Genomic DNA, 14,213 nt, shown 5'->3' with positions numbered 1-14,213 from the left:
TTTTAGTATTTGGTTTCTTCAAGCATTTGTTCAGTCAGACATTTAAAAATGGCATCCAAACAAGAAATAATGAGTGACCAGCGGTTTAGGAGGGTTACAAAAGACCCAAGATTTTGGGAAATGCCAGAAAAGGATCGAAAAGTCAAAATTGACAAGAGATTCCGAGCAATGTTTCATGACAAAAGGTTCAAGTTGGATTATGCTGTGGATAAAAGAGGACGTCTCATCAACCACAGCACTACAGAAGACTTGAAACGTTTTTATGACCTTTCAGATTCTGATTCTGATCTATCTGATGAAGATGATAACGCATTGAACCAAAAGAAAATGAAGAAGAAAAAACCCCTGACTAACAACAAAATAGAATCAAATCTAGTGGAGGAGAAAAAGAAAGAAACCAAGAAAATTAATCAAAAGGATTCTGGAGAGAAAAATGGTTTAGATAACTCTGACAGAATTCAGAAAATGAAAAAGTCATGCAAATCTAAGAAGGTAAATTCAAAAATAAGTCCTAAGAAAGACAGAGAAGAGTTTATACAAAAAGGTATAATAGAGGAAAAAAACATTGTTCGGCATAGTACAGACTCATGTCCCAAAGGAAAACTCAGCACAGGAGACTTGGGCCTCTCTGAAATTGGAAAATGTCCCAAGGTCAGGTACTCTGAGACAAGAAGACAAATGCAATCAGGTTGGTTGGAAAGAATTATGGATTCTTTGATATTATTTATTTTTATACAGTTTTTTTTTTTTAAGGAGACATAATATTAGTATAATGGCAGTGATCAAATGCTTATTGAGTATAAGGTGTGAAAGAAAAAATACCGTATAATGATTATTTGGTGCTATAATGGCTAGGAGAGAAAAACTTGAGGCTAAACAATGATTGTGATTTGTGGTAGAGTTGGGTATTCATTCATACTTCATTCATTCAACTACTTTTAGCAACTAATATTTGGCAGGTAGAAGTAAGACTTGGTTGCCCATCTCGAGGCTACTGCTAGCTTATTTGATGCCTGTGCAAATTAGAAAAAGTTAAGCCCTTTTGGATACATAGAACTCCTAGAGCTCATAGTTTGGTAAGGTACAGCATCTTTGAGTGAAGCAGTAGGTTTATTCCCTCCTATTCCCAGACATAGCACTCCTGCAAGGTGCATATACCTTGTTGAGTGGAGTTTGACCTTGATTTCAGTCTTTCTTGACCATTTGCAGATCCTCTATTGCAAATAAATCCCTGCTGAACTCTACAGTAACACCAGCCTAAGGCAGCACTGTCCAATAAAAAATGTGTAGTTTTGAATTTTCTGGTTGACACCTTATAAAGTAAGAAAAACAGGTGAAATTAATTTTATTAACTTACGCATAGTACATCAACCGATTATTTCAATGTGTAATCAGCTTAAAGAATGTTAATGGCATAGTTTGTATTCTATTTTCATACTAATCTCAAGTATAAAATTTGAACAAGCCACATTACAAGTACTCAGTTGCTGCATGTGGCTGCTGGCTATATACTGGTTGTATACTGATCTAAAGTGGAAGAAATTAGATCTGTAATATAATAAATAATAGTAAGTGCTGTAAAAGATGTTTAGCAGAGGGCTATGGGAATTCAGAGGAAAAGATCACTCAAGATATGGTAACCAGAGAAAAATTCATAGGAGAAGTACCATAGGGCTTGGAAAAAGTAAATTGAGATACCAGAACTCTATATAGAAAGGACTTTTTGAGCAAAGATGTGCTTGGGTATGTTCAGAAGAGATCAGTAATTCCCATTTGATTAGATAGTAAGGTCTCTGAAGGGGTAAGTGGAAAATACAACTAGAAATGGTTATTTGGAACTAAGAATCATCTGATTCTGGTTCATGCTTACTTGTTTACTGAGCTTATTAAAATTTTGTGTCACCTCCAGCAGCAAGAAATTTTGAGTGTTGGTGTTGCCAGTCATTTATGTTTTTAACTGAAAACTGAAATATTCAGATGAGCCAAAGGCTGGCCATAATTACAAGACCCAAGGAGGATAGGCATCAGGAAAAAGAGAGGACTTGAGAGGCTGAGATCACATTCAAAAGGTAGGAAGTATCAGGCAGTGGATGGAATTCTAGATAGCAGGGACTGGGAGGTCAGGGTGTGATCTCATTTCATTTGTAGTGGAACCAGGCAGCAAACTGAGGTATAGGGAGAATGGATAGGAGTTTGGTTACTAAAATTGGAGAATAATATCAGAATAGGACAGCAGCAAGTTTTGTATGGTGCTGAGTTTATGAAGTAAGTTAGTCTAGCATCTTTTAAATTTCACTTGATTTAGGACACTGGATTAATGTAACATATCCTTATAATCCTTTGGGTTGATTTTAGAGAATCTTTTTGCATATTGTTTTTATTAAAATTTCTCAATAAGCTTGAAAAATTAGGGTAGATTAATCAGGAAACAAGGGTAAAGTGATTTACATGGGGATACACAGAGCTGGTCCTGCAGCTCAAGTCTTTGAATCTTTCCACCCCATCATGTTGCTTCCAGTAGTTTACATACAGTCTAGAAGGGCATTTATGTTTAAGTAGGGATTGGTGACTTCATATGTAAACATCTTTTGTTTATTATTCATCAGTTACCATTCTAGCAACTACTGTGGGCAGAGCTTTTTAATTGCTACAAGGTAAGGTGACATGAAGAGGTGCAGTTTAGTATCATGTGTCATTATAGAATGTTGATGCCGGCACTTGCCTCCCAGGAATTTGTTTTAGTAAATAGTTGGACATTTGTGCAAAGAAAGTGCATCATAGTATTGTTTTTAAAATTTAAAGAGTAGTATAAATCATTAGGGAATTGATTAAATAAATTGTGATATATCCAAACATGTTTATGATATATGAAATTTTAAAAATAAGTTACCAAATAGTATAAATGATATGACTAGCTACTTAAAAAAAAAAAAAATCAGTGGGTACATCATAGAAAACAAATTTAGGAAATTATGTAACAAAATAACCATCCAGTTATCTTTGAATGAAAAATTACTAGTCATTTTTATTTTCTTCATTAAACCATATTTTCTTAATTTTTTTGCAGTGAGGATTCATTACTTTTAACTTGGAGGGAGATAATAATGCATTTTTTTAAAAGTAGCTCAGTAAGTAAAGTTACTACTAGAGTGGTACCATCTAGGAATGGAGATAATCTCCCATTATCTAGCATTGTACATGGTGGATTCTGGGCAAATAATGAATGAAAACTCTGTACTTGATATTGTCAAAAATACTAAAATACTAGATCTTTTTAAGTCTTGAATGTATCTTTTTATTTTGTATTTAAATTCAATTTGCCAACATACAATACATCATTAGTTTCAGTTGTATATCAATTTATTATACAACTGAAAGTTTGGTATGTATATTGTTGTCATAAGAGAAAACGGCATATGTGAGATGATACTCAAACTTTTTTATGTTAATAGTTACGTACATCTTAGGGAAAAAAATGTAACCACTACCTCATATCTGTGACTTCAGAGATATTTAGAGCAAAGCTATTTTTTTTAACTTAAAATTCAGTTTAATGAAAAACATCAGTGAAATGCAAAAATCATTTAAATGGTATAATAATGACTGATGCTTGAGAAATATTGCAATATTAGATAAAGCTAAGTGTCCAAGGTATTATTTCTCAGTATATTGTTTAAAAGTGAATTCTGATGCTTGCCTCATAGTAACTTTCTTTCACTATTATGGTGGCATTTTTCTTATCCCATATGCAGAACTCACAATAATGCCCCCCCCCCTTTTTTTTTTTGGCTTTTTCACATCTACTGGCTAGTTATTTATTTTTTTATTTTTTTATGATTCCCCACTCCCTTATGGCACTAAAATAAAAGCCCATTTCTTTTCTTCCTCACGGAACTCTTTTTCAGTTAGCCTCAGGTCAAATGGCATCTTCATGAAGATTTTTTTTTATTGTAAATACCGCTGTACAGGCCAATTTTAGATGTTCCTCTGTGTTACTTTAAAACATAGCTTCATAAATCAGTAAATAATTTCCTTTTGTTTGTGAACCCATCAAGAGCATGGGATCATGTTATAAGCCATATCCCTTTTCCCTTTCCTGAGCTCAATGCCTTTTACATAGTAGATAAGAAATATTTTGTCAATAAATACCTATTATAAGATTATAGGATCAGGGAAAAAACTAAGTTCAAATTTCATTCCAAGTGTTAAGCTTTTAAATTTTTTTAAATTCTGGGGATCCCTGGGTGGCTCAGCGGTTTGGCGCCTGCCTTTGGCCCAGGGCGTGATCCTGGAGTCCCGGGATCCAGTCCCGCGTCGGGCTCCCGGCATGGAGCATGCTTCTCCCTCCTCCTGTGTCTCTGCCTCTCTCTCTCTCTATGTCTATCATAAATAAATAAATCTTTAAAAAAATATTAGAAAATAAATAAATAATTTTTTTTTAAATTTTGCAAGTAGAACCTGTAAATAGAAACGTAAGCTCCAACTTAAAGATGAATAAAATGTGTAAGATACTGTATATCAACACACACACCCACCCACAGTAGAATCGTATGATTGTTTTAGAAATAGAGAATGAGTTTTCAGAGTTATGAAAGCTAAAAAAATCCAATTTAAATAAAAATAGTCCCTTACTTTTCATATATTGCTAACTATAAGTTACTTACAAAGCTCAAAGTTAAGCAGAAAACTTATTATTTTGCTCTGCATAGGTGATCTCATCCGTATCATAACATTTATTATTACACATGAATGAATGAAAAATTTTATCTCCACTGTGCAATTTTTCAGAGCTGTAAACTCACAGCCAGCAGCCTTCTTGATATCTCCTCTTAATGATTCAAAGGCATTCAAATTCAACATATCAAAAACAACTCATGATCTACCTGTACCAAACAAGCAAACTGGTTCTTTTCCAACATCACATTTCTCTCTCTATCCAACTAGCTAGCTAGCTTTTCACGCCAAGAATCTAGGACTCATCTTTGACATTTCTAAAACTTCTGTGTCCCATATCAAGCCCCTGTCACTAATTACTGTTGATTTTACCTCCTGACTCTGCAACTCTGAAGTGAATCCATCACTTCTTTCTGTCTCTGACAGTTTAGTGCTACCTGCATCTCTTGCTAGGAGTATTGTCCTGTACTTCTAATTCTCTAGTCGCATCTGCTTTTGACTCCTTCAGTCAATTTTCTATAGTGTAGTCAAGGTGATCTCATCGTGCCAATCTGATGATGTTCCTTTCTGAAAACAACAGAGGCTTCTCACTGCTTATATGACAAAGTCCAAGCCTCCTTCTTGGTTTTTGGAAAGTGTGGCCCCTACCTTACTCTTCACTTTAATTTCTTACTTGACTCCTGGCTATCTGCAATCTAGACATTCTTGCCAATTTTTCCTATTTTTAGATCTTTGCATTTGTGTTTTGGTTTTGGGTTTTTTTGGTGTTTGGAACATTTATCTCTCTCATCTATTGGTCTAATCTTGAATACCTCCTCTTCATCCTTCAAGTAACAATTCAGTTATACCTATTTAGAGAATCCTATTATATGTATTGATTTGATTGATTTTTTTGATATCTGTCCACATATCCTCTCGACTATTAAGTTCAGTGTAGGCATTGATAGCTTCTATTGCCAATGATTTTGTATCGAGCATCTAGCATACAGCAGGCACTCCATAATTGAGTGAATATGTGAATCTACTTGTATGATTGGGTAAATATCCAAATTTATGTTAAATAACTTAAGCATGAACTTTGCTGAATTTATGTTTTTTTAGGCTATTTTGTAGAAATTATGTTTTTACTGGATTTGAGTTCAAAATAAGTTGGATTCAATTTGTATTTACATTTTCTAAATATCTCCTTCTTCTAATCTTTTTTTACAGTGGTTCCACTATTAATGGCAAGAGAAAGCAATGATTATGAAAACTCAACAGATGGTGACATATTTGACAAAGATGCTCTGGAGGAAGATTCAGAAAGTGCAAGTGAAATAGATGATGAAGAATCTGAAGATGAAATTATAGACACTGGTAGAACTTCAGCTGATGATTATATTGATGGAAATGAAAGTGATGAGGAAGAAGATGAAGATGAGGATAGTGACAATGATGATGAAAGTGACAGTGGCCCTGATCTTGCGAGGGGTAAAGGAAATATAGAAACCAGTTCTGAAGATGAAGAAGATATGGCAGATTTACTGCCGGAGGACTCTGGTTTTGAGCATGCTTGGAGAGAATTAGATAAAGATGCTCCTCGAGCTGATGAGGTGAATTTTTGAATAAATAATATTATTTGTGAAGAGCATAGTAAAAGTAGCTTTTATGAATGGTAGAATTGATGTTATTAAATTGAGTGGGAAAAGCTTTATTGGTAAATAATACTCTTATGGTATTCTGATTAAAACTTTTTGATAAAAAAATAAATAAGTAAAACTTTTTGATATTAAAAACAATTTTTGATATGGAATGAAGCTATATAAATTAGATGTCTGCCCAAGCAAATAGAGATTAACTAAAGAAATGTCACATGAAATTAAATGTCACATGAAATTTTTAGAAAATATGTTGTATCTGGTAGTTTACATTTCAGTCCTACTGCACTATTAGAAATGCTATGGGGTAACATAATCAATCTCCAGACTCATATTTGGGTAGCAAAATAGCTTAACAAACTTTGTTGTTAAAAAATCTGATTATCGGGATCCCTGGGTGGCGCAGCGGTTTAGCGCCTGCCTTTGGCCCAGGGCACGATCCTGGAGACCCAGGATCGAATCCCACATCGGGCTCCCTGTGTATGGAGCCTGCTTCTCCCTCTGCCTATGTCTCTGCCTTTCTCTCTCTCTCTCTCTCTGTGTGACTATCATAAATAAATTAAAAATTAAAAAAAAAAAAATCTGATTATCATGTTCTGATGCAAGAGCTAAGAACCAAGTAAGAAAAAGTGCTTATCTATTGACAGTTTTACCATTGTGTGACTCAACCGAAGTTTTCTTTTACAGATAGAAACTGCTTAGATTAAAAAAAAAAAGAAAGAAAGAAACTGCTTAGATAAATACTATATTGATGATTTCAGAATTTGGGGGAAAGAAGACTTTTTTGTATATTTTGCAAGTGATGAGAATGATAAAGATTATGTTATATTTAATTTTTCTCATTTCTTAGGTTACACGTCGATTAGCAGTTTGCAATATGGACTGGGACAGATTAAAGGCGAAAGATTTGCTAGCTCTGTTCAATTCATTTAAACCTAAAGGAGGTGTTATATTTTCTGTAAAGGTGAGAATTGATTTCATTTTAAAATATTTCTAGACATTTTAAGTTTAATCTTTAAGTCATAGTTTTCTTTTTTAAGGAAAATAATCTGGGAGTTGTCCGGTACAGTTAGGCACAAAACTGGTATAATAAATATTATAATAAAGTTAAAAAGGAAGAGGTAAAATTATTGCTATTGATGGGTTACGTGATTATATGTATTTTAAAAACTTAAGTCAATTGAAAAGCTATTATAAAGCTCAAAGACAGAATAGATATTTTTTAATTATATTCTTCAATTCTTAACCAATTAAGAAAAAAAATATGTATTTTTACTAGCAGCAGAAACGTAAGGTCCTTGGGAATTACCTTAAATATACATGATACATATGAAGTAAACTCTAACACTGGATAAATTCGAAAAAAATAAATGTTGAGATACCATTTTTCTGGAGAGCAAGCATAGTGATTAAGAATCTAGGCTTTGAAAAAAAAAAAAAAAAAAAGAATCTAGGCTTTGCAGTATGACAGACCTACATTTAAATATTGATTCTGATACATGCAATGTGATCTTGGGCATTTTATTAATCTTTTAAATATGTTCTGTCATCTGACAAGTGGATAGAACAATAGCATTTCCTAGGATAGTTGTAAGGATGAAATTAAAAGAAGCTCACACTATTTAGTACTGTGCCTGAAACAGCTCTAAATTATTGTTCTATTTAAATATTTAAAGATGTCAATTCTATAGTTTGTGTAGTTTTAATCATGATTTTAGTTCAAATCAAAGTAAAGAGAAAGGATACCAATAATCATCTGAAAGAATAAACAAGTGAGAATGACTAATAAATTTTTGGGAGAACATACCAGTATAAAAGGATTCACCCTGTCAGGTACAACATATAAACATTTTATATTGCTGCAAGTGTTAGCAAGTTTGGGTAAAAATGGAAGGACAAATTGATGTAATGAAATCGGTAAATGGTAGAGTTTATATTATAATTTAGACTAAACTAAGCTTGAATACCTGATAACAGGACACACCAATGAGTCTCTTTATAAAGAGTTTAGTTCAGATCTTTACCTCATCATAGTCCAAAATAAACTCCAGATGATAAAGTAAGAAAAAAATTAAAAATCAAACCACAGAAATGGAATAAAATAGTATTGTATTCTTGTTAAATCTTGTGTCTCAGGAAATGGATAGCAGGAATTTCTCAACCTAGAAAAGAAAAAGAAACAGAATCAACAGATGTGACTACATATATATTTAAAAATTCCACATCAAAACCTATTATTGCCACTCAAATTAGTAAGAAAACTCAAAACCCCTATTTGATAAATTGCATATTGCAGAGAACTCAAAAAAGCAGGTATTAGTTAGCAAAAATATATTAAGCCCAGTATTATCAAAACAATACAAATTGATACAATTATATTTTTTGGCTCTCAAAAGTAGCCAACATACAAAAATACCAAATCCCAATGAGGGTGAATCGTTTTTCTTTAACCAAGACCATCTAAATTGTATGTTAAGATTATTAATTCTTTCCTATTTATTTTTTTAAGGAATTTATTTATTTGTTTGTTTGTTTATGATAGACACAGAAAGGCAGAGACACAGACGGAGGGAGAAGCAGGCTCTCTGCAGGGAGCCCATTGCGGGACTCGATCCTGACCCCAGATCACGCCCTGAGCCAAGGGCAGACACTCAATCACTGAGCCACCCAGGCATCCCAGTTCTTTTCTATTTAAAAGTATTTCTTAAAAGAAAGCATTGGGAAAATGATATGACAAAAGATAAAACAATTATTTTTCTTTATGTTTTATATACTTTAATCATTTTCATATATTTCATGTCAACTAGTCATTTTTCATATGTGTGTTTGTATTGAGTTTCGTGGACTCTTGCTTTTCTTAATTTTTCCTTTGGATCACAGGACCATCTTGTCCCAGTTGATGTATGCAGGAGATACTCTGTTTTTGTTCTCAACCTCCTCTTCTGTTACTCTCCAGTCTAAATGACTATTTTTAAGGAGATTCCTCAGGATGTTTTAGCTTCCTATAATAGGTTTGGAAGTGAGTCATCCTTGCTGTTTTCATCGAATTCAGTTGTAACTCTTAAGAGTTCCTGACCTTGACAGGTCTGAATGTTATAAGAAAAGTGAAGTATAAATTACATTGATCTTATTTTTATGCATTTAGATATATCCTTCGGAGTTTGGAAAGGAGAGGATGAAAGAAGAACAAGTTCAAGGACCAGTAGAGTTATTAAGTATTCCTGAAGATGCCCCTGAAAAGGACTGGTATTAATCTGTTATAGAAAATAAGATGAAATCTCTCAAATTCATGTCACTAACTCAGAACTCTGGTCACTTTTTTTTTTTTTTTTTTTTTTTGGAGTTCAAATTGCCAACATATAGCATAACACCCTGTACTCATCCCGCCAAGTGCCCCCCTCAGTGCCCATCACCCAGTCACCCCAACCCCCTGCCCCCTTCGCCTTTCACTACCCCTTGTTCATTTCCCAGAGTAGGTATCTCTCATATTTTGTCACCCTCACTGATATTTTCACTCATTTTCTCTCCTTTCCCTTTATTCCCTTTCACTATTTTTTATATTCCCCAAATGAATGAGACCATATAATGTTTGTCCTTTTCCGATTGACTTATTTCACTCAGCATAATACCCTCCAGGTCCCCCCATGTCGAAGCAAATAGTGGGTAGTTGTCATTTTTAATGGCTGAGTAATACTCCATTGTATACATAAACCACATCTTCTTTATCCATTCATCTTTTGATGGACACTGAGGCTCCTTCCACAGTTTGGCTATTCTGGACATTGCTGCTACAAACATTGGGATGCAGGTGTCCCAGCATTTCACTGCATCTGTATCTTTGGGATAAATCCCCAGCAGTGCAATTGCTGGGTCATAGGGCAGATCTATTTTTAACTCTTTGAGGAACCTCCACACAGTTTTTCCAGAGTGGCTGTAAAAACTCTGGTCACTTTAATGGGACTGAAGTTTATGCTGTGCCTGCTATTCATGGTTAAAATAGGTAGTAAAGCAGATTAAAGTCTGTCAGAAGTGGCACATTATTCCAACAACCATTTGTGTGTATATTCATACTTCTTTATTCACAAAAACAATTATGGAGTTTTGAAAAACATTTCATGATTAGACTGATTAAGGGTTCTCAGCCTCATTGCTCTGAATTAGTAAGTTTTGGGTTTTTTTTCCCTGAGATGTTGCTTTCCGTATAAGTGGCACTGATACCCTATTTGCCTTCAAAATGCATAATTTTTTTAAATTTATGTATTAAAAAACATAATTTTTATCATGATGGATAGAAAAAAATTTAAGGTAGCTTTTAAACCACTAGGTGGAGCTATATGTTCATGTAATAAAAATGCTGGTTAAATAGATTGGTGGCAGAACAGAGCCAATGAAGACCCTCAAAGAATATGTTGTAGTGAAATGAAATTAAACTTACAAAAATTTAGACTTGAGCATAATACATAAATCTGGAATAAACATTTTACAAAATCAGAAATTTCTTTCCTGAGAGCTAATGCTTTCTTAGCATATTTTGTAATATAGTGATTTTGTTCAGTTTTACTTCAGAGACTATATGTGGTAGGAAAACAAACCAAAAAAATTGACTATTCAAGAGCTAAAAATTAAAAGTAGCATATGTAATTCTTATATTCTCCTTTTCTAGATTCAAATTTCAATCGAAATAACTAATCTGTGCTTTGTCAAAATAATAAATTGAGCTTAAATATTTAATGCCCATACAAGTAGAATCATGAAGGAAAGATGGATTGGGATGAAGGCCAGGTTGTAATATATTATTCTTGAAATAATTACATTTGTTTTTTAAAGGAAGATAGGTATTTGTGTTCCCATATTGGTAAGCTTAATGAGCTTTCTACCTTTTAGGACTTCTAGAGAAAAATTGAGGGATTATCAGTTCAAACGACTCAGGTACTACTATGCAGTAGTAGACTGTGATTCTCCTGAAACAGCTGGTAAAATTTATGAAGATTGTGATGGCCTTGAATTCGAAAGTAGTTGTTCATTCATAGATTTGAGGTATGTGTCTTACCAATTTTATCTTGTGGCATAATATGCTTGTAAGAAATAAAATATTAGTAGTATTTTCTGTTGTTTCATATTGCACAAGAAGATTTTTTGCTTTAGGTGAACTCCATCTTATGGAACATCACTCAACAAAGAAAACTATAATGAAAAAATGCAAAAGTATTATGTATGAGTCACCCCACTTTTAAATCCTGAAATTCAAATATATTGGCTATGTTTTTAAGGTAATTGGTTATATGTAGTAATATTTTTTTGCAACCTCTTTTAGAATTAGGACCCAGGTGAATTAACTTTAAAAAAAGGCGTTGAGGTGGGGGCAAAAGAATTTGCTAATAAACTGGTACCTGTAATCCTGTGCTTTCTAATATAGTAGTTACTAGTCATATCTGGCTAATTAAATTTTTTTTTAATTTTAAATTCATCCATTTGCTTCATCACTAGACCTATTTCAAGTACTTACCGGCCATATGTTGGGTAGAGCAGATACAGAACATTGCTGTCATTACAGAAGGTTCCATTGGACAGTGCTGGTCTAAATGCTCAGTGAATGGATGGTGTAGCTGACATTGTCTTCAGACTTGAGCATTATTTTCACCACGTGCACAGATTTCAATGGCCCCAAGCTAAAAAGCCTTAGATGGTTGCTTATGTCAGTTCTGAGGGAATGAGGAGCTGAACTTCTATAGCATTTTGTTATTAGCTTAGTGCTTTTGAACCCAATAAACCATTCTACTATGACACTGTGAATGGAAATCAGTTCTTTTTGTATCCAAGTTTGTGAGAAGCTTTGTTCTCAAAATGAAATATTTCCAAAAAAAATTCACCATATTGTACTGTCTGGCTTTCGTATTTGAAAGGCATGCCAACGGGAAGAAAAATACAAATAAAAATTCTTGAATTGATAATCTGAGGTAAGATTTTAGTACGCTTGCATTTCTGGCAAGAAGGACTTACAAGTATTTCTTTTTCTTTTCTCAACAATTTAAATAGGAGGTACTTGTTTTGAATGTTTAAATAGTAGGTAACAAGCATTTGTTAGAATGTCAAACTCTTTGTGTTTCATGAATTCATGTTAACATATTCTTTTCGGCATCATTTTGTTCCCTGTGTTTCCTTTTTCAGACATTTCCATGCAATATTAGAATAAGCCCTGGCAGGCCTAGAAAATAAGATCAATGACTGTGGAAAAAATCTACATTCCCTGTTTTATTTTGTTGAACATAACATCCGAAATGGAGTTTTCTGCTGTCATCCAGTTATCTAGGGAAACTTTTTTTCATCTGCCTCAAAATATAAATGCATGCATATTAATTATATTTAAAAGTAATTATTTCAGATATTTGTTTTTTTTCTACTAATTCCTTGCAGAAGTAGCTAGCTAGAGGATAATGTATAAACCTAATGAACTAAAAAAATAATAAAATAAAATAAACCTAATGAACTTTAATTATCTTCCAAAAATCATTTTTAGTGGATCATAGAGCATATGCTTTTTTTTTTTTTTTTTTTTGAGCATATGCTTTTTGTGTGTGTGGAACCAAAGTCTCCTGTACAAATTACAAAATCTAAATATATTAACTGTAGGTTATTTAATTCTGCTTTCCCCCCCTATTTTTTTAGCCTGATGCCTAAGTATTGTCAGACAATTACAGTGACTAACTTACATTTAACAGCTAATTATTTGTGAAAAAATAATGTAAGATGATATTGTGAAGATTTTTTAAAGAGTCAACCTTAAGTTTTTTCCTTATTTTCAGTGACACCTTATGTGTCTGATACTTTATTTTCAGATCACTTATCCAGTACTAATTCTATTCGATCTTCATACCATGCTATCAGGAGTCTAGGTCTTTTTGAAACATGAGGGACCCATGTGTGTTTGCACCTGACTTATATTAACAGACTCCTAACACAGGGTTTCTACCTACAAAGTTCGCTCAAATTTAGTGGAGTTACAGATTTATAGTTTATGAATTTCATAAATTTTGTGCCAAGGTTATTTCTAACATTGTTGGCCCATCTACATGTGTGTTTTATAGAAACTTTTATATGGTATGTATGTATAAACTAGAACTAATTAGAAAAGAACCTAAATTCTGGTTGTTTATCACTACAGCATATGTTAAAATAAATTTATTTTTTCTTTGTTTCTTAGGTTTATACCAGATGATATTACTTTTGATGATGAGCCCAAGGACATAGCCTCAGAAGTGGACTTAACAGCATATAAACCAAAATATTTCACATCTGCTGCAATGGGAACATCAACGGTATTTCTTAACTTTTAAAGATGTATAGCTGGACTCTTGCTTTTAGAAAAGAGTTTGTGTATTATTTACTCATTCATCTTCAGAAATGGAAAGTATTCAAAATTTTAGTGCACAAATACAAATAAGTGAGACACAAGTGTATTTGCATTTTTATCTACCACATCTGTCTGAACCTATTTTCAGATTTTTGTTAAGCTTTTAAGCTTGAGTCAATTACCTGCAAATGTTTCTTTTTTCTCCTTTATCTTTCCCCTATATTCTCATTCAAGTAGATTCTTTAATAAGTAATATGTCAGTTATTAATATCCTGGGAAGTGGGGGAAGGAGGTAACATTACCTCAAATCACAGTTAAAACCAGTGGAAATTTGGGATCCCTGGGTGGCGCAGCGGTTTAGCGCCTGCCTTTGGCCCAGGGCGCGATCCTGGAGACCCAGGATCGAATCCCACGTCGGGCTCCCAGTGCATGGAGCCTGCTTCTCCCTCTGCCTATGTCTCTGCCTCTCTCTCTCTCTCTCTCTGTGACTATCATAAATAAAATAAAAAAAAAAAAAAAAAAACAGTGGAAATTTTAAATAGGAATACATT

The 14,213-nt window shown here is 33.4% G+C and overlaps 1 protein-coding gene across 3 annotated transcripts in view; it reads left to right on the top strand.

Moving 5' to 3' along the window:
- Window positions 1–14,213, top strand: part of ESF1 (ESF1 nucleolar pre-rRNA processing protein homolog) — a 64,723-nt gene that overhangs the window by 1,501 nt on the left and 49,009 nt on the right. For all 3 annotated transcript variants that reach the window (XM_041732757.1, XM_041732759.1, XM_041732758.1), the window contains exons 2-7: window positions 7–688; window positions 5,884–6,266; window positions 7,162–7,275; window positions 9,457–9,557; window positions 11,196–11,348; window positions 13,513–13,627. In XM_041732757.1, coding sequence (XP_041588691.1) covers window positions 49–688; window positions 5,884–6,266; window positions 7,162–7,275; window positions 9,457–9,557; window positions 11,196–11,348; window positions 13,513–13,627 — 1,506 coding nt within the window. In that variant the 5' untranslated portion in view covers window positions 7–48. The remainder of the gene's footprint in view (window positions 1–6; window positions 689–5,883; window positions 6,267–7,161; window positions 7,276–9,456; window positions 9,558–11,195; window positions 11,349–13,512; window positions 13,628–14,213) is intronic.

Source organism: Vulpes lagopus, chromosome 18 (assembly GCF_018345385.1).
Source record: "Vulpes lagopus strain Blue_001 chromosome 18, ASM1834538v1, whole genome shotgun sequence".
Taxonomy (NCBI): Eukaryota; Metazoa; Chordata; class Mammalia; order Carnivora; family Canidae; genus Vulpes; species Vulpes lagopus.
The sequence above is the reverse complement of the archived record's forward strand: the minus strand, read 5'-3'. Positions and strand labels throughout refer to the sequence as shown.